Source organism: Apodemus sylvaticus, chromosome 5 (genome assembly GCF_947179515.1).
Source record: "Apodemus sylvaticus chromosome 5, mApoSyl1.1, whole genome shotgun sequence".
NCBI lineage: Eukaryota > Metazoa > Chordata > Mammalia > Rodentia > Muridae > Apodemus > Apodemus sylvaticus.
The window spans coordinates 152,272,908-152,293,457 of record NC_067476.1 but is presented as its reverse complement, the minus strand read 5'-3'; the positions used below and the strand labels follow the sequence as shown (position 1 = coordinate 152,293,457).

Sequence of the window (20,550 nt, the reverse complement as noted above, 5' to 3'; positions counted from 1 at the left end):
GCGTCTGGCGATGCGCGTGGTGGTCGCTGATCCGGCTCCAACAGATTACCCACGGGGCACTCCCTACGCGTGGATGGCGCGAGCTGCTCTTGCAGAACTGCTGAATGGGTCTTGGCCTACAGACTCAGCAGAGCCACGACCTGAGGGGAGTCCGGGGTGACTCGTCTTTAGCCCCGAACTCTGAGTGTGCGGCGAGCACACGAACTGTCTCTTGGCCGACGCTCCCTGGCAGCTGGGAGGAGGCTCCGCCCAATTCCCGCCCAGTCCCACCAGCCTCCGCCCCAGCTCTGTCCATTCTCCATTAGTCCCCGCCCAGTTTCCTCATGAGGTCCCGCCCCCATCCCTTCCATTTTCTACAAGGCCCCCCCTCCCACTAGCAGATTGACCCCTCCTCCTTATTCGCCCAACTCCCCGCCCTCTCCACTAAGACCCTGCCCCTCTTCTCCACGGCCCCGCCCAGGTCCCACCTCCGCTCCGCCCGCCCCGGGCCCGCTGAGCGGCGCCTGTCCGGGATGCCGAGCCCGGACGCCTGAGCGCGACCTCGGCGCGGGAAGTTCGGGCGCCGCGCGGCGATGGAGGCACCCGGCAGCGGTAGTGGCGACGGCGGCGGAGACCCAGGCGGGGACAGTGCGCATCCCGATGCTCGCGGCCCCGTCTCCGGGCCGTGCGCGGCCGCCCGCGACTCGGAGCGCCAGCTGCGCCTCCGTCTGTGCGTACTCAACGAGATCCTGGGCACCGAGCGCGACTACGTGGGCACCTTGCGTTTCCTGCAGTCGGTGAGCTCCCGCCACCTGTGGCCGGCCGGCCCGCGTTGCGCTTTTGTCTGTGGTTCCCCGCCTTGTGCATAGTTTGAAAATGGTTACATCCGCGCGGCCGCTGCCCGGGGGCCGCCCCGTTGGGGGCCGGTGTAGGGAGAAGCCCGGACAGGGGCTCCTTAGCTGCACCGGGGACCTTGGGCTCCGTAGCCTTGCCCCAGCTCGAATTGCACAGCCACAGGCTTAGAATGCAAAACAGCGTCCGAGTGCGTCCCTGTACCACGCACCTTACACTGGTATCAGCAGGCTGTGCCGTTAGCGGGCTCATCAGAACGGCGGTTACATTTTTTGATCCTTAAGTCCAGGGAAGAGTCCGTCCCAGAGAGCTTGAGTCCCTTGCTCTGGATTGTACTGTAGGCAGCGTAGGGTTGGATGCTGGGCGGTGACCCAGGGCAGCCCCGCGGGGGCTTTAAACTCCGGTGCGTAGTTGCCCTGCTGTCTCCAGTGAGAATGAGGAAGGGGCCACTTCCCTACCCTCCTAGGAAGTGAGAAAACTGGAGAGGGCGGGAAGGGCTGGTCTCGGAGACCTGAGGGCTTTAATCTCCGTGCCTCCTGCTGGGGCCGCTTTAACTCCCTTCTTGGGTTGGAGGAAGTCTTAGCCCTGCTTCAGGAAGGCGTGTGTGTGTGTGTGTGTGTGTGTGTGTGTGTTTCAGAGCCCCCCGCCCCCCCCCCCCGCCCCCCGTCCCCGAATCACACTAGCGTTCTCTCCATCTGGGAGAAGGAAACAGTCAGTGGCTTAAGGATGCAGGGGAGTCTGTATGAGGTCGGGGGTGGGGGTTCCCACTCAGGGCGGAGGGAGTACGAAGGGGGGGGGGACGCTGTGTAGAGGCATTGAAAGCCGTTTGGCCCAAGGATCTTTCTGGAAAGGCCTGTGAGAATAAGACAGGGTTGGCTTTCTTTCCCATCTCTTCCTCTCTCACAGTTGAGAAGGGAAGGGGGAGAGAAAGAGAGAGAGAGAGAGAGAGAGAGAGAGAGAGAGAGAGAGAGAGAGAGAGAGAGAATGAATATTGGTATCGGCCAGGGCTTGAAGCTGGCAGTTTCTAAGTGAAGGAGGCAGCCACTCTGGCATTGCTGAGCAGTGACAGATTCTAGGGAACTCCTCACTTCCCCCTCGCAGTGGCTGAGCTCCTCAGCCTTAAGAAGAAACAGGAAATGTAAACCAGTTTTTATATTAATTGGGGGAAAAAAACAATACCTCCCCACCTCATGTGAGCCCCTGGCTGTTGTGCTAGCTTAACTTGCGGGTTTTAAATTTTCCCCACGGAGAGTCCGGGGATGCTAGGATAATGGAAATTGATTGGAGTCCACATTCTTAGAGTTAAAGAAACAGGGGAAATAAAAGTTTTCTCTGTCTTTCAAGTCATCCCCAGGACACCTGTCGTTTGTGGGCAGCCATTGTTGTGAATGGGGCATCCTGAGATGAGCCAGACACTGAGGTGTCTTGGGACACTCCTGCTTCCTATGCTGGCCTCAGTTTCCCCACCTGTACAAGAGCAGGGAACCCCAGGTTGCTTTTCTGCGCTGACCTTATTTGTGTCCCCAAGCCTGAGCCAGAAGGAGAGGACTGATTGTGTAACTTGAGTAGTGCGCCTTGCCCTGTGAGCCCAGGAGGCCACCTCTGGCCTCTGGGGAATGGCCCTCAGGCAACCCGAGGCCACTTAGTCCTGGAAGCTTGGCGGAGAGCCGCTCGCTCATCTGACTGCTGGGCTTTCCTGCAGGCAGCAGGGTGCAGAGGGGCTGGCAGCTCTCCTGGGATTCTCCCCACCCCAACTTGTCAGCTTTTGTACACCCTGGCTTGAGGGGGTTCCCTGGTCTCCTGGCTCTCTGGGAGGAGCTACTGTAGCTTACAGTGGCAAAATGAGGTCTTTAAAAAGTCCAGAGAGCCTGGCAGTGGTGGTGCACACCTTTAATCCCAGCACTTGGGAGGCAGAGGCAGGTGGATTTCTGAGTTTGAGGCCAGCCTGGTCTACAGAGTGAGTTCCAGGACAGCCAGAGCTACACAGAGAAACCCTGTCTTGGGAAAAAAAAAGTCCAGAGCTTGAGCTGGTGAGATGTCTCAGAGTGTTCAAGGCACTTGGCACCTGACTGTGGCATACATACCCCACCGCAAATAAATAAATAATACATGAATAAGCAAACAGGTAAATAATATAGTACAAGGTCCAGAGCTCCAAATTCAGAGTTAGACTGTGTGGTGTGAGGCCTATAGCTCGCTCTGTGATTTAAGGCAAGCTGGCTTGACATCTTTGGGCCCTTATTCCCTTGTAAAGTGGGAGAGGAGACTAGATTTTGTTCTGTGGGTTTTATAGGGTTGTGTAACTTATCTAGAGAACTCTGAGCAGTGCTTGCAGGCAGCTGGCTATGCAAATATCAACTGGAGTTATGCGTTATGTGATGTGATAATTACCAGGTGAATAGGGTAGTAGGTTGAGCTTCCACAGAGGAAGCAGAGGGGCTGCCCTGAGGAAGTGAGGTCTGAGTCTTCACTAAGAGAAAGCCTGGGGACTTCCATTGACTTTCCTGTTGACCTCCAAATTCCAGCTGCAGAAACCAAAGAGTCTGTTCTGTTCCCCTCCTGGGGTTTTGGGGCTCCTTCAATGTGTCCACACTGGAAGGCGAAAAGGCGGGATGTTTTGTGGCAATGTTGGCACAGTCTTAGGTCATTGTAGAGATTATTGACCGTGCAGGGGATGGTGTAGTGTGTGTGTGTGTGTGTGTGGCAGGGTGTTGATCGGGAACCTTGGGTCTCAACTTTGAGATCCTGGGCTGTCTTGGGCAGTGCCAGTGGGGACAATAACACGGCAGGTGCCATTATGTAAGAGTCAACCTTTGTCATTTACTGTCCAGTCACTTAACCTCTCCTCAAGAAGGGTACTATTGATATCCCACTGACAGATGAAGAAACTGAGGCAGCAGGTTGGAGTGAGCTCCCCGTAACTCATGTCCTCTTTGCTTTGGGTTTATAGGTGGTGGATGTGAGGCCAGGCTTTCTCCCATAGACCAACTTGTCCCCATGCCTCAGTTTCCACAGCTGTATTGTGGGTGCAGCGTAGCATCTCTTTGACACAGGTATCATGGAACTTGAATGAGCCTGAAGTTAATGCCTACTACCTGACACACAGGGCAAGGATTGGTAGACAGGATGTCCCTTAGAGCTAGATTGACTGAGCCTTTCACCCCCTGTTCCTTGGTTGGGTTGGTTAGAATCCTGGCAAGAAAGCAGATACTGCATGGTGGGCAGAGAGCCCTGGGGTGGGGTAGGGTAGGTTGGGGTAGGGTAGGGTGGGGTGGGGCCCGTCAGCCTTGCCCTGAAGACTCCTCTTGGCTGAGGACAGAGACCTGGTCATTTCCAGGCATCCGGTGGGTCTTCTCAGAACCACCCCAGCTGGGGTCCTTAAAGGGATTGTGGGCACAAAGCTCCCAGAATGCATCTCGTGGTTCTGCTTTTGGGGGGAGGAGACTATAAAGATTTTTTCTCTGGCGCCTGCTCACCAAAACAAGAAACTGTGGTTTGCAGAGTCACTCCTTGTTTTGTTTTGTTTTTGCTTTTTTTTTTTTTTTTTTTTTTTTTAAGGCTCCTGTGTTCCTAGCCCTACCCTAGGGAGAGGGGCTTGGGCTGGGCATACAGGGCACACTTGGGGCTCTGCAGTCCTCCAGTCAGAAAGTCAGAATGAGTACCTAGCGGCTTTAGGCTTTATTTTCCTGTGTTTTTTGTTGTTTGGAAAAGCAGGGCTGGAGAAGTGTGGGCACAGCAGCTCTGCCTTGGAATGTAAACAGTAATCACCGGGGCGGGGAGGCAGCTCACTGGACAAAGCACTTGTCTTGCAAGTATGAGGACCAGAGTTCAGATCTCTGCCACCTAAAAGCTAGGGAGGTGTGGCTGTCGTCTGTCTGTTTTTTAATCTCTGCACTTGGTATGTGGAGATGGGACCCCTAGGGCAATGTGACCAGCCAGGGGGAAAGCTGGGGGTTCAGTCAGAGACCCTGCCTCAGTGTAGAAGGGGGAGGAGAGACCACGGGGGACAGCTGGCATCAACTTTGGCTCTCCTGATTCATGTGCACATATGTGTGTGCACATATACACATGTATACCTACACATGTGAACATGTGCATGCACAGCACAGAGAGCTTGGACCAGAAGCCAATGAAAACCTTCAAAAATTCATTACATCATTTGTGTGTGTGTGTGTGTATACATATATGCTTCCTGCGAGTGCATGAGGTCAGGGAACTGTACCGTGTGAATCCCAGGGATCAGACTCATGGAAGTTTATCCTTGCCCACTGAACCACCTTGCCATTTCCTCAGTTTCAATTTATTTGTTTTTGAGAGTAGATCTCTCCTGTAGCCCGAGCTGACTGTGCAGCCTAGGATGACGTTGTGTTACGTGACAACCAAACTTTTCCTGGGAAGAGGAATCTTCTCACTCAAATTAGGGATCCCACAACAGACCAAAGTACAGATACCACCACAGCCCAGCTAGGTGAACTAGTGGGCTTTACTGGGGTCCCTTATATGGGCTAGGGGTTGGCTACTCATGGGAGCAGAAATGACTCAGTGACAGCTGTGTTATCAAAGCCCACCCAGCACAGGTGACAGCTCACAAAGCTAGGATCCTGGAGCACACACCACAACCTGCAGGCAGCTCACCAGGCTGGAGAGTGTCCCTTCCAGGTAGCTCATCGGGCATGAAGGGATCTGGTGAGGCTGCTCAGCTTCAGGGAGCTCTGTGAAGCTCCCTGCAGGATGGAGAGTTTTAATCTTGGAGGAGACTGTTACACAACACCCTACCACTTCCTCCTGCTCTTACATACTTCCTGCCCCCTCCTCCCCGGTGATCCCTAAGCCTTGGAAGGAGTGACTATAGATGTCCACCTATGACTAAGAAATAGGCCACCGTGCAACAGTGACAGTCACTCATTCTCAGAAGCTTCACCTGTGGTTATGAATTGAGGCTGACAAATGATTTATGGGCGTAAACACATAACGTTTGATGGGCATGACACATCCGTCTAGTGACTTAGCACCTCCCCAGCTGCAGGGTTTCGTCCTGGCTTACCGGACCAGATGTAAACTCTTTCTGGTGGCGTAGGCTTTAAATCCAACTGGTGAGCCACTGAACCACTACTGCACAAGCCGGCTCAGCTTACCTCGCATGTCAGGATTTCAGCATGTAAGGTCCATAACCTGGCAGGAATATTGGTGACAGTTTTCCACCAGCACCCTGCAGGCCATCTCTGGTATCATAAAGGTCAGGCTGGCAGTTTCCAGTTCAGCCTAGTTTCTCCATGCCCCACAGCCACAGCATGTATGCACACATGCATGCACAAGTAGTGTCTTCAGCAATAGGGTCTTACCGTGTAATTGGCATATGACCAGCGACAGTGGCAATAGCCTTCACGGTTTGTGGAGCCTCTGGGGCTTCCCTGGCCAACAATTCACAGGGAGGTAGCACCCTCCCAACCCCCCACTAGGTTTGCACTCAGCAGCCTTTTGGCCTTTCAATTCACCCAGCTCCAGGAGGGTTGCAGGGTAGGCGGAAGTGCCATTGGCTTTCCAAATCTGCAAAGCACTCAGCATTATGTCATCTCTATGACAAGAACCTCTTGCAGGTAATGGATGGGGACAAGGTGACATCCCAAGCCACTGTCGCATAACAAATCATGGCGTTACATAGCCTGCACGAATCCCCCAGAATCTGTTGTGGTCTGTTCTCAGGAGGCATCAGGTCATCCTAGAGGTTCACAATGGAGGTAATACAACCTAACATTAGCAAGGCCTAAGATAGCTCAGGAAGGGCCCGTTAATTTGCATCAGTTGCTTCCTGCACAGATCAAGATTGGTTACAAAGCATGGAGAGGAGGCGCTAACTTCATTAGCTCCCAGTGATCCTTAGTCATTCTCTCTGCCATATCCTGGCGCTCTCCCACAGAGCCTCCTTCATTTCTCCACACCTGAGGAACTCAGTGGGCCTGACTTAATTTGCTGAGACCTACTCAGGGCCAAGGGAGGGGAATGAGGCTCTGCTCTCTCCAGCTGCACCCGCTGGGTTCTGGGATCAGAGTGTCCCGTCCCCCCGCCAGTTGACAGTGTGGATGTAGCTGTATCTGTTGCTACTCCATCCACCGTACCTGATTGTTGGCAGGAATTCCTGACTGGGGAAGCCATCTCCACCCCTAGTATAACCTTTTGCTGGAGGTAAACACACCCCCCTTAGTGTTGGAATAATGACCCACGCAGGGTGAGGTGAGACTGACTCTCTTCACCTGATTTGTTCTGGAACAGCTTCTGTGAAGTGCTCCCAGGCTTTAACGCCGTCCAGAAACCCTTTAGCACACAGTTTGCCTTTCTGTCAGCTCTTCCTTAGAATGCCAGCTTGATACACACAGATCTCACCACAGTTACCCAGCAAGCCAGACAGACCTTTTTACTGTCTCCCCCAGGATGCTCTCTCTCTCTCTTTCTCTCTTGACAGACTCTTTGCACTCTGGTCTGAGTCACTGAGATTTGCTCAAGCCTTTCCTACTTTATAAAGATCTTGTCCCACCTACCGACTCAGCAGACACCAAAGGTCCAAAGCAACTTTGAAGTCCCTGTTAGATCAGCTACAAACAAACAAACAAGCAAATAAGCAAGCAAACAAACAAACAACAAAAACCTCTTTGGCAAACATAGTTCTATTTGGCCCAGTGAACTCCGGTTCAAACACAGTTCCTCTTATTCCTTTCCTAGTTCCCCTAATAGTGCCTGCCCTGCCCCCCCCCCCCCCCCACGGTCCTCCAGCTCCTGATCTCTGTGGGGACCGCAGATGGAGATAACCACGTGCTCCTAATGGCTCTGATAAGCCAGTCTGTGAGAGACTGGTTTCCCTCACACTGTCTCAGACTATGCAGCCCTTGTCTTAAGGAGCGATGGCAAGTCACATTACTCAGGTTTTTTGCTGCCTCCACAGCAGCCAGACTTGGTCCCATCTGCTCCCACGTCCCACAGCCTCACAAGCCTGAGCCCTAACAAGCTCTTTCACTGATGGTTTAAAAGGCTTCCCTAATTCTGGCAGTTTAAACGCTGAATATCGTCTGATCACACTAGTTTCTTCCATCGCACCGTGGTTAATGTCCCTATGTGCATGCTGTATTGCAGATTTTTCCTCCTTTTCTACTGGAGGTTGGACTTGAGGGATATCTTTTACCATCTCTCTCATCCACTGGTTTACCTAATAGTTGCCAAATCAGGCTAACTTGGCTAGCCTCGTCTCCCTCCCTCTCTTGTTGCGGTTGCCCCTTTACACAAACCAGCTCCTTCTAGGAGCCATCTCAGCTTCCCCATGTCTAACCACACACAACAGAGGCCAGGCAACCTCCACTACCGCTTGCTGACTGCCTCGACTTGTGTGCACCCATTTCAAAGATGGCAAGACTCTTCCAAACCCTTAACTGTGTTCAGTTCCTGTTTACACAGTGGATCCTGCTCATCAAGCGGGCATGCCATCCTCTACCACACAGACCAAGACTGCCGTCCTGGGGTTCCTCCCACAGACACTCCTAATCCTGATGGCTCAGCCTCAGTTGCGTGTCTTACTACCAAACCACGCAACTGCCGCTGTAGCCCAGAGGCACACTAACACACTCCATACAGGGAAGGACAACTCTGTTGTGGAGTTCCCTCTGTGGATGCTCTCTCCTCGGGCTTCTCAGCCTCGGTTGCATTCCTTGATATCCATAGCCAGGACCACGCACTCACGCCTCCCCGTCTCATCTTTGCTTCTGCTGTGTCCCTGTTTGGGTGCCAATCATGTTGTATGGCAAAACCTTTTCCTGGGGAGACAGAATACATTCATCTACTTGTTCCAGATAGGAGACCCAAGTAGACCAAAGTACAGACACCAACAAAGTCCATCTTAGTGAACCATGAGTTTTATTGGGTTATTGACAGGAATATGGGTGAGGGGTGACTCACAGGAGCAGAAATGACTCAATGACAGCTGCATCACTAAAGCACCCACCCAGCACGGGTGACAGCTCACAAAGCTGTAAACCTGGAGCTCGCTGCACAGCCTGCAGGCAGCTCAACAGGTTGGAGAGTGTCCTTTCCAGATGACTCAGTTGGTCTAAACTTCTTCCAGGCAGCTTCCATGGTCGCTGCTTCTTGTAGGCAGCTGGTCTGCTCTGAGTCCTCTTTGTGGCTAGGCTCTGCTAACTCCGGCAGGGCGGGGCCTAGTGAGTCTGCTTAGCTTCAGGGAGTTCTTGAACTGCTTTGTTGTTGTTTACTTACCTGATTAAGGAGCTCCCTGCAGGATGGAGTGTCTTCATCTTGGAGGAGAGTGTTAAACAGTTTCTGGTCCTTCATCTCCTCTTCTCAGTGCTGAGATTACAGACACGTGCAATCACAACCCATTTATATATTGCTGGGAATTGAACTTGGGACTTCTTGTATGTCAGGTGAGTATTGTACCAGCTGAGATACTGACTAGCTTATGGTGTTGAGGATGGGACCCAAGGCCTTGCACATGCTAAGCAAGCTTTCTACCACTAAATCATATCCTTGACCCCGGTGAGAACCTCTTGGTGATGACATCTCAGATGTCTGGGGTTTGGTGGCCCCATTATTGTGTTTGTGGCAAGCAGAACCCCGGACAGATGGGAACGTGGGCACTGATTTCATTTCTCCGCGCGCAGGTATTTATGGGACGCCTGCTTCCCCTTCTAGACTGGGAGCCAGGCCCTGGGAACGCAGCCACCGAGAGAGCACACGCGGCTCTTGTCCTGTGAATGAACGGCTTTTCCTCAGACACAGGAAGGTCATTCACCAGTATTTTCCCACTCGTCCTGACAGCCATGGATCCTGTCACTCCAAGAGAGATGGATGGTGCGGTGTCCCTGGCCTGGGAGACCTCAGGGCAGGAGTACTAGAGAGTACTCCCTTGATTAGGCCAAGGAGCCAGGTTCTGCTGGCTGTTCCTCTCTCAGACTCTTCCCTCAAAAGGATGTCTTTGTAGCAGGCAGCTCCAGCCATCATCAAATTGCTTTCCTGGAAAATAGCTCTCTGGGTAGAATCCAGACAGAGCGGTGTTACCCTAATATAGTATGTGTATTACAGAATGTGTCCCCTGACCTCCCTACCTAACTACTGAGACAGGGTACAGCGGGCCCTCACCCTTGTCTTCAGATGGTTCTGACGGCTAGAGAGCGAGCCATGGGTCACGGGCTGAGTCTTTTGTTTCTAGGTGAGAAGCTGTGATCCCCGTGAAGGGCACTGGCCCTGCAATTAGACGGGGTCCTGTCCCCAGAGCCCTGGGGACTGTCACCCTAGAATCCAAGGTCCCAGAGGTGGGTCCTGGAGGAGCCAGCTGCTGTCAGGGCAGCCTGAGCTGCAGTTTTACACCGTGGGGTTACTCTCTGCAGTGTGGGGTAATTGTCACCGTCATCTGTTGCCAGCGAGATGCCAGGAACAGCCTCTGCCCAGTGAGCCTGACTATCAGGAAAGTCTCAGAAGTCGCCAGATGTCCCGTGAGGGGTGGTGCAAGGGAGCAGAGCCTTCTGATAAGAACCCCTGGGCTGGGCCCTCTCTGGCCTCCAGCTTTGGGTTCCAACTTTTGGGTGTTCACACACACGAGTAGCAGTATGGGAACCCACTACACATGTCTAAGCGTGTTCCAGGAAGGACCCGGGGTGTTGTGTTTCCCACCCAGCAGTATGGCCCCTGTGTTCTCTCTTCCCTTATGGGTAAAAGCACCAACTCAGCAAGGTTCTGCTGGCTGTTCCTCTCTCAGACTCTTCCCTCAAAAGGATGTCTTTGTAGGCTGTTTGGAGCCACCCGGGATCCCTCCCTGTAGCGCCCACGGTGGTCTGATCTGGGAAAGGCTCTTTTCACTGGTGGCTGCAGGTCACTGTTGTCCCTGGGAGTTGGGGAGGAGGGACCTTTAGCCTCCCCGTGCCTGAGCATGGGAAGTTTCATGAGCTTTCGTTATTCTTTCAGAGGGCTCCTCCTTCGACCTGTGGTCAGGCGCTCAATCCGTGTTCTTCCGTGGTCTGGTTCCTTCCCCAGTGTGGACCTGACAGTGCTCTCTTGACTCTGGGCGGAGGAGGCCAGGGTGTTGTAGACCGGTGGCTGTCAGCCTCTGGGGCCTGGGTGTCTTCTGTCTGGAGAACAGAGCAGAGTGCTTCCACCGAGAGCTTTTATTCATGAATCCACTTCCCGTTTGGACGGTGGACACAAGTACATTCTAGGTCCTAAGTGCCATGCTGTGCCTTGGTGTGTGTCTGGGTGTGAACAGGCCATTATGTCACAGAGTCCTCAAATACCACAGAAAGAGCCCTTGAAAATGACAAGTTGTTGTAGTAATGACACGAGGCCCTACTGTGTGCTGGCCATTACACAGTTATCTCTGATCCTTTGCAGAGTCCTGTAGATATCACCATATATTATTATTATTATTATTATTATTATTATTATTATTAATTTTCTCCCATGACAGTGTTTCTCTGTATAGCCCTGGCCAACCTGAGCCAGGCTGGCCTTGAGCTCAGAGACCCACCAGCCTCTGCCTCTCCAGTGCTGGGATTAAAGGCATGGGCCACCATCACCTGACTCAACCATACCTCTTTTGCATATAGGGAAAGTAAGGACCAGAGAGGTCTAGGAATGTGCTCAAGTCTGCAGCAGGGATGATGACACATGGAATGAATGTAGGTAACAGGTTTGGTGACAGCTGCTCAAGTGGAGTGGCCAAGGGAGCGTCTGTGGAGGTGGGAAAGCGTCAAGACAGGCAGTGACCCTGGTTCTGGAAAGACTCAGTGAAACAGTATTTGGCAAAACCAGAACGGGGAAGTGGGAAGGGGTGGGTGGGAGGACAGGGGAAGAGAAGGGGGCTTATGGGACTTTCGGGGAGTGGGGGGGCTAGAAAAGGGAAATCATTTGAAATGTAAATAAATTATATCGAATAAAAAAAAAAAAAGAAAGAAAAAAAAAGACAGGCAGTGAGAGGTGCGTGTGCAAAGGCCCTGGGGCAGGATGGTACCTGGCTGGTTGAACAGATAGATGCTAGAGTGTTTAGAGGGGAGAAGATAGGATGAGGTTGCTGTGGTTGGCTGGGGCCAGGTGGCTCAGGCTTCTCCCCATCCCCTACCCCAACCCCCACCCCGTGTGTGTGTGTGTGTGTGTGTGTGTGTGAGAGAGAGAGAGAGAGAGAGAGAGAGAGAGAGAGAGAGACAGACTTCGGGTCCACGGGGGATGTGGAGAGCCAGTGATAATGTTCAGCAGGACAGGTGGAAGGTGGTTTGTGTAGAGATCGCTGAGGCCTCCTGCCCCCTTTGTAGGTAGGTGTCTATCTAGGAGGCAGGTGACCCACCTCAGCTCCTCCGGGCTGACCCCTGCTGCTCTGTGCTCCAGGGTGGTTCTCCAGGCAAGGTCCCAGCTTCCTTGTGGGTCTGGCTAGGTCACAGGGAGGGGTAGTTTGGAGGCAGGGAGGGGAGGAGTTTGGACTGTTTGTAGCCCGGGTGTAGGTGTAGATGAGGTTTCCTGGTGGCTCGCCTTCTGAGCCTCTAAGCCAGAGGCTGATACACTTGAGGTGAGGGCCCAGGCTTTCCTGTGACAGAGGAAGAAGAAGACAGCCTTGTTTTCTGCTCAGGAAGTTCATTGCCTGATTAAAACCAAACCAAACCAACAACAACAAGAACAACAACAACAAAGAAAACGGTCTAATGGCACCTCAGCCCCACCCTGAGCTCAGTCTTCCTGCCGTCAGAGCTGAGCCCTTTATGTGTGTTCTGAACACTGACACACACCCACCTGTGCTGGTGTTCAGATCCACTGCAGAGGGAGGGGCTCTGGGGACAGGAGGCTCCGCCAGGGCCTCAGCCATCTTCTCAGCATCCACACCGAGATCTCTCTCATCCTCCTGCAGGGGCTGCTGCGTGGCCTCAGCATGCCCCGCCCTTCTCAAGCAGTTCTCTTTAATTGAGATGTGATTTATGCGTCATTGACCCTCACCCTTCCCAAGTGTGCAGCGCGTGGCTTTGAGTTTATTGGTGATGTTGGGCCATTTCCGTCTTAGCCCTGACACCCCTCATTTGTCCTTTCTCTAACGCACCGAGTGTGCACCACCTTCGGAGCCTTTCTGCTTGCTCTCTGTGGAATACTCTCCTCCTAGGTACTCCTCCCCCTTCCCCTCCCCCTCCCCCTCCCCCCAGCTCACTTGCTCAAGCTATTTCTTCCCCTAGTCTTGTCTGATCTCTCGCCATCCTACCTCACCACTTCCTGTTTCTTCTTTCCCCAGTGTGATTTTCCCAGTAGCTGACACTGCTGGTGTTTTACTTAAGGAGTGATGTCTTTACCTTCCCCCAGGATGTCAGCTGGACCAGGGCGGGAGTATTCCTGCTTCAATCACTCCCTTCTCTGGCTTCAAGACCGCCACCTGGCGCAGAGTAGATGCTCATTAAAGATTTGTTGAATGGACAGCCTAGCCGTTGTGTATACGTGCCCTCACCGTTACGTAATATGACGGGTTTGGATTATGTAACTGCTAGTATTTTTGTGTAGACTTTGGGAACCTGAGATTAGAACAATCTAGTGTTTTCTAATGTAGCTGAAGTTATGTTGGGCGGGTGTGGGCATGAGGGGATTTGGTGCAGCAGAAATTCTACTGTATAGCATCCTACGTAAGAACCCAGGGTTTGGGCCCGTCTGTCATAGTCAGGATATCAGGGTAAACGTTCATCTCTGCCTCTGGGGCTGTGTGGACTAGGGCAAGGAGCCATCCTTTTCTGGGCCTTGGTTTTCTTGCCTGTCAAATAGTTTGGGATGCTTAGTTCTCTGTCTCGAGGTGGCTCTTTTCTCTGGATTGTTTTCTGTCCCCCTTCTCTTTGCACAAAGACAGAGGCTTGAGGACAGCAGGACCCATCCTAAGCAGGTGGGCTCTGCACTCTGGGCACGGAGAGCAGGCACCTGTCTGGCATGGCTGCCAATAAAATGAAAAGCTATTCCTCAGTTGCTGCTGCAAGGGAACCCCAAGACTGAAAGGAGGAGTCTTTTTCTCAAGCATGCAGCAAAACTGTTCCCCTTCCCACGCTGTGCCACCCAAAGTGTCAAAGAAATAAGAGGCTGCTATTGTGGGCGGGGCCTCTGTTGTGGGCGGGACCTCTGTTGTGGGCGGGGCCTCTGTTGTGGGCGGGGCGGGTGCCCTGCTTCTTGCTTCCTGCAGCTGAGGTCACTGGTCAGGTCCCACAGATGTACTGTTAATGAGTTATAGTAAAGTTCAGTGGTTTTAAGCCACACCTGTGTATTTCCTAGGGTTTCCGTGGATCGTAGGTCCCGTGCAGCATACTGAAGCTGCAGTACAGGTCACAACCAGGGTTGGCATGCCACCTGAGGGCGGGGAAGGAGGGGCTTAGCTCCGTCCTCCTTCCTTTGCTACTTTGTGAGGGGATGGGGTGAACGCAGGGTTTGCAGGTGACAGGCAAGTGTTCTACTATTGAACTCAGCCATACCCCTACTGGCAGAATCTAGGCCCATGGTCTACCACTGACTTATATTTCCAGCTCTAGCACTGAGTCACACATGCATGTGTGCACGCATGCACCTATGTGCAAATGCCTGCAGGAACCCTAGTGGACTCTAGTCAAGGGCTTTACCAGTGAGCCAGTCCCCAGCTCCTCACTGAGGGATTTTGGGCAAGTACTGTACTGCTGAGCCACACCCCTAGGCTATTACTGGAGGATTCTAGGCTAGATCTCTACTGCTATGCCATACCCCCAGGCTGTGCTCTGTGGTAGACTTCTGTGGGAAGAATTCATGTTCCTATTTTATAGGCCTGAGCTTCCCCTTTCAATGCTGGATGCAGTGAACATTATAGCACTTTCTTCCTCTGAATAGCCTGGTGTCTCTGCCATGGCACAAAATATTCAGTATCTTAAATATTGGCTGATTGGGTTGTAGGATTATAGAGATGAGCCTGTAGCCCAGCCCATGGTACCCTTCCCCTGGGGACTTTAGGATCAGCCTAGAGGGTGGTAGGATGGCTGTCTGATTGTCCTCTCATCCCCAGATGCCCATCTGTTCTCCTCTGTGGATTGACAGGAGCTGAGGACGTCATTCGGGTCACATTGGTGTCTCAATGTTGGGGTTTTCCAGACAAGTTGTCCTGTTGTGACCGCTGATTGAATCCTGAAGTGCTCAGAGAGAACGCTGGGGACTCTCCACCTTTTTGCACTGGCTTGAAACTTGTACTGTGACCCAGCGTAGGCTCGGAATGATTGACCAACCCTTCCAGGTGCATCCGAAAAGAACGCCTGTCCCACCATGTTAGGCTGATGGTCTGAGGAGGTCATAAGGGTGAGGTGGCATTCTGGGCTACTATAGCCTTCCTGGATTCGGTACCTCCTGCTCCGTTGATCACCCAGAAGGCTGTGGTCGCCACTGCAGGTGGACATGTGCCCTTCAGTTTTCACCATGTGCATTTTGTGGCGTTACAGCTCTGCCTTCCCGAGGAAGCAATGACCCCTCTGTCATCGGGGAACACATCTCTGACCCCTTCTCTGACCCCATCTGCCTGTTTCCATTTCCCTTTGCTTTCTACCCCTTGTTCCAGCATCTCTGTGTCTTTTTATCTCCAGTACATCCCTAACCGGCACCGTACAGGTGGGCCTGCTTTTTCAAATCCATTCCGCAACCTCTGCTTTTTAATCCTACGGTTTAGCTCACGTATGTTCATTTCAATGATTGGCAAAGTCAGTTTTAGATTCAGTGTCTTGCTACATCCTTCTGACTTGGAAAAGAGGCCTCTTCCCCTCCCATACCCACTCTTCTGGAGGTAAGTGGAGGAGGTCGGTTGAATCTTATCTCCTCAGAGTGGCTAAAGCATTATTTGACTCCCCGCCCCCCTCACCCTGCGTCGGCCCCATTAACTTTCTTTCTACTGAAGATCTTGCTCCACCCTGCCTAGCCTGAGTCTTTTTTGGGGTCCCTTCTGCACGGAGCAATGCCACCTGCTCTGCCTCAAGTGTCCCCACCTTGGCTCGAGCAGCTTCAGGTCTCGTCTTGATGTCCTCTTGTCATTTTCTCCACGTGACTGCACTCCAAGGAACCCACAGAGCCAGGAGCCACCTGTCTGCTTGCTCCTCAGAATCTCCAACAAGCCCCTGTCTGCTGTGGCAGGCCATTGGCACACCCCTGGTGTCTGGAACAAAGCAGGCACCCTGTTAGTGTAAGAGGAAGGCGGGTGCAAGGGAATGATTGGGAATGGAACACAGTGAGATAGAGCCTTCCTGCCCCTGCTGTGTGGGGGGTGTGCACCCTGGGTGAGGAGTCACCCTGCCCCTGCTGTGTGGGGTGTGCACCCTGGGTGAGGAGTCACCCTGCCCCTGCTGTGTGGGGGGTGTGCACCCTGGGTGAGGAGTCACCCTGCCCCTGCTGTGTGGGGTGTGCACCCTGGGTGAGGAGTCACCCTGCCCCTGCTGTGTGGGGGGTGTGCACCCCTGGGTGAGGAGTCACCCTGCCCCTGCTGTGTGGGGTGGGCACCCCTGGGTGAGGAGTCACCCTGCCCCTGCTGTGTGGGGGGTGTGCACCCCTGGGTGAGGAGTCACCCATTGGGCTCCTCAGCCCTCACTTTACCACACGCAGGTTTCAGAAGGGTCAAGAGCTCTGTGTGGTCCTGGCCCCCGGCTGAGGTTGGCATCTGTTGTCGGGGTGGCACATAGAGTCAGTCACAAGGGAGTACCACAGCAAAGGGATGCATGGCAGAGGCCTGCTCCCCACACCTGCCCAGCTCGGCTGGCGCACGCGTTATTGTCTATGCACACAGTTATTAGGACTTGAGCCGCGTCCATGGGTCTCCACACAGGGTCTCAGGTTAAGCTTTCGAGTCATTTGCTTCCCTGTTCTCCCCCACCCCAGGCACGCACATCCTTATTCCTGCTTGGGCCCATTTACGAGTGGCTGAGGACTCCATGCTTACGCCAAAGCCCCACAAGCAGGGATATTCATTCCCAGGTCACTGCAGCTTGGTGCACAAAGCCAGGAAGTTTAATCCTGATACTGAGCTGCAGTTAGAACCCTAAATTCCCCCCACTTCCCCGAGTCACCCCTTTCCCCCCGTTTCCCCTGTTCTGGCAGCTTTAATGGCAGCCTGACCCAACCTAGAGCAGATTTCTCAATTGAGGAATTGGCTAGAACAGATTGGCCTGTGGGTGTGTCTGCGGGTACTATGTTGATTGGTAATTGACATAAGGGGGCACAGCCCACTGTGGGCGGCACCATGCCCTAGGCAGGCGCTTCTGAGCTGTGTAGGAAAGGGAGCTGAGGATAACCCTGTCTGCCAGCAGCTAGCAGCATTACCCCCTGCCCCCTCCACCCCATGGTTCCGACTCTGCTTCCTTGGCTGTGAAGTGCACTCCCTGATCAGAGGTGATGGGATAGCAAGCTGGCCTGAATTCAACTTCCTGTCCTTGGTGACAGATGGTGACCTGGAACGTAAGTCACATAAATCCCTTCTCCCCAAAGTTGCTTTTGTCAGTAGGAAAGATGACGCTAGGACCCCTCCCTGCTGCACCCCACTGCACCATCCAGGATGCTCTTTCTCTCTCTCCCTTTGGTGAGGTTTCTCACATTTGCTCTGCTGCTGTCCCTGACTGCCTCTGTGCTCTGGGGACCATTAGCTCCTGTACCTCAGTATCTTCCGCTGTAAAATGGGTCCACTGGTTCTACCTCTTAGGGTCCTTCATATTAGCCACACTGTTTTTTCTTTTTGAGTTTGCCTGTTGATGTCTTAGACGCTGGCTGTATCAGTGGCCCCTGGGGTTTCTCCTCCTGGCCTTGCTAGGGTGACATGGGGACAGCAGCCTGTAACCGAGTGCCAGACCTGGAGCCCGCTCCTTGAATGACCCTCCTGCTCTTAGTCACTGTACTCAGGACTGCCAGGCCTGTCGTAGAATGTTTGGTGAATGAATGTGGGTAGGAGGTCACCGCATTCCCACAGCCAGGGCCCTGGCTCCTCTCCTTTTCTTCTTTCTCTTCCTATGCCTGGTTGGTCATCTATACGCATTGGTGGATCTGCCTCTTCTGTCCTGGGCAAAATTCTGTGTGCTGCCACGAAGCACTCTTTGTCCCCAGGGCCGTTGGTGTCACCTAGTGAAGGACAGGGGACTCTGGATCCTCACCATCCAGTTCAGGTCCTGGCCATTTACTGGCTGTGTGACCAGTGTCAGTTGCTGCTTTACCTGACTCTAATGATGTCTTGGACTGATGGGGGTGGGGCAGGCCAGGGAGGTTCTGCAAGTCTGCCACATAATAAGCATTCTGCATATTAGCTATAAATTATCATAGTAATAAGATCAGATGGCTAACAAAACACTTAATTATGCTAGCATATAATACCATGCTAATCAAGTTTCTATTATTTAGTCAGCCATTCCTTTTATACTGGGCGTGTAGGCAGTTTTCAGCTATTCAAAGTTAGAGGCTATGTGTATCTTTGTTTCAGTGTGCATGCATGTGTGTATGTCTGTGCACATGTGTGCATGTGTAGGCCAGAGGACAACGTTGCTGGGTATCTCAGGTATTTTCCACTTTTTTTTTTTAAAATACAGAGTATCTCCCCTGACCTGGAACTTGCCAGGGTAGGCTAGGCAGACTGTCCAGCCAGTAAGCTCTAGGGGTCCTCCTCTCTGGCTCACAGTACTGGGAGGCAAACTTGGCTACTGCACCTAGGTATCTGTCTGTCTGTCAATCTGTCTGTCTGCCTGCCTACCTGTCCATCCATCTATCCGCCCACCCACCACACCCAGATAGGTATGTATGTTTGTATATATGTTTGTTTATTTGAGACAGGGTCTTTCTATGTAGCCCTGGCTGTCCTGGAAGTCATTATGTAGACCAGGCTGGCCTGGAACTCAGATATCTGCCGGCCTCTGTCTCCCGAGTGCTGGGATTCGTGGTCTGTGCTACTGCCACCTGGCCCCACATTTACCTTTTAAAACATAGCTTTTGGGGACTGAATTCAGGCCCCGGAGAAGGCAAGACAAGCTTGTGACCACTGGGCCACCTCCCCAGCCCATGCCCGCACTTTGTCCCTTTGATAGGACATTCTGGCATAAAGCACGTTGGTGCTAGAACGTAGAATCTTAGAATGAGGCCAGGGCCAGCCAAGGCGGAGGCAGCACGTTATCCATGATCTCAGGAAGGGAAACTGAGGAACAGAGCCGCTCAGTGACTGCCTTGGGATTTCATGGCTGTGAAGAGACAACATGACCAAGGCAACTCTTACAAAGGAGAGCGCTTCCTTGGGGCTGGCTTACAGGTTCAGAGGTTCAGTCCCTTACCACCATGGCGGGGGAGCGTGCTGGCAGACATGGTGCCGGAAAAGGAGTCAAGAGCTCTCCATCTTGAGCCAAAGGCAGCAGAAGGAGACTGTATCACACTGGGCATAGCTTGAGGATAGGAACCTCAAAGCCTGTCCCCACAGTGACTTACTTCCTCGAACAAGGCCACGCCCACTCCAAGAAGGAGTAGTCAAACCCATGAGTCAGTGGAGACCCTTCCTATTCAAATCACCACAGTGACCCAGGGTTACCACAAGAGTTGGTGGCTGAGATGGAACCGGAACTCGTGTTTCCACATGGTGACAGCCAGCTTTAACCCTACTGCCAAGGAGAAGGGGGAAAACCAGGATCGAGTCCTCTCTGGACACAGTAGATGAGCTGTGTGCTGGGGAGGGTAGGCTGTGTTTCTTGTAGGAAGTCACTGTTGGGTTGACACTGTGGGTCAGGTCTCAGTGTTACTGAGGAGCTGTGATCAAGGTAGCATACCCTCCCTCTCCCTCATGCTTGGAACAGAGGCTACAAATTGGTGCTCTTCCGGCCAGATCAGGCCCATAAGTGGGTTCTGTTGGCCTGCACAGTGTTTTAGATTTTCCTTGTTAGTTGTCAACATTGAGTAAGAATCTTTTGGGCCTGACAGTTGGCGGTACAGGCCTTTAATCCAAACACTTAGGAGGCAGAGGCAGGCTGATCTCTGAGTTTGAGGCCAGCCTGGTCTACAGAGTGAGTTCCAGGACAGCCAGGGCTTCACAGAAAAACCCTGTCTCAAAAAGACCTCCCCCCCCCAAAAAAATAAACTTTTGATTAAAAAAATTATTTCTTGCACAAAAATCTGTTTTTATAACTTACATGTCCAGCCGAAGTTCCTACAGGCAGACCTGGCTCAGGCTGTAGTTTGCCGTAGCCCTCCCCTTTCCCTAATGCTTTCCCGACACCAACAACTACATGTCTTTTGGTTGTCAATGCCCTTACCCTGCTTTTGTTTCTAATTGACTAGTTAAGAGGATAAAGGAATATTCCTTCTAACTTGTTTTTGTCTTTTTGTCAGACATATAAGGAATGCACATTCCCGTTATAGGAGAGAGAGGCTGTTTGGAAGGGCCATCCTTTGGTCTCCTCTGCTCCTGCCGGGGCACGGGTGTTTGAAGTGGAGGTGCCTGCCGGCTCTTGGGTGGTCCTTCTGGTCTCTGTGTGGAGAAGAGGGAGAAGGTTGTCTCCAGGGCCCGATTCTGTGGCCCAGCCTCTACTTCCTGAGGTCTGTGGGCAGTCTCTTTTGCAATGTCAGCTGTGATACAGGATACTCTCAGGTCCATCTGTCCGACAGACTGCTCCATGTCCCTTTGGGAGGTCCCGATAGTGAGGAGGCAAGGGGCTCCCCCAGTGTGAGGACAGCTCAGTCAGGTCTTCCTGCCCTTCCGTGTAAGGC

The 20,550-nt window shown here is 52.8% G+C and overlaps 1 protein-coding gene across 1 annotated transcript in view; it reads left to right on the top strand.

The window, feature by feature from the left end:
* Positions 1 to 464: 464 nt before the first annotated feature.
* Prex1 (phosphatidylinositol-3,4,5-trisphosphate dependent Rac exchange factor 1) overlaps positions 465 to 20,550 on the top strand; it is a 152,722-nt gene continuing 132,636 nt past the window's right edge. Inside the window, exon 1 of the mRNA XM_052184324.1 lies at positions 465 to 776. Within this exon, the coding sequence (XP_052040284.1) occupies positions 573 to 776 (204 nt within the window). The 5' untranslated portion in view covers positions 465 to 572. The remainder of the gene's footprint in view (positions 777 to 20,550) is intronic.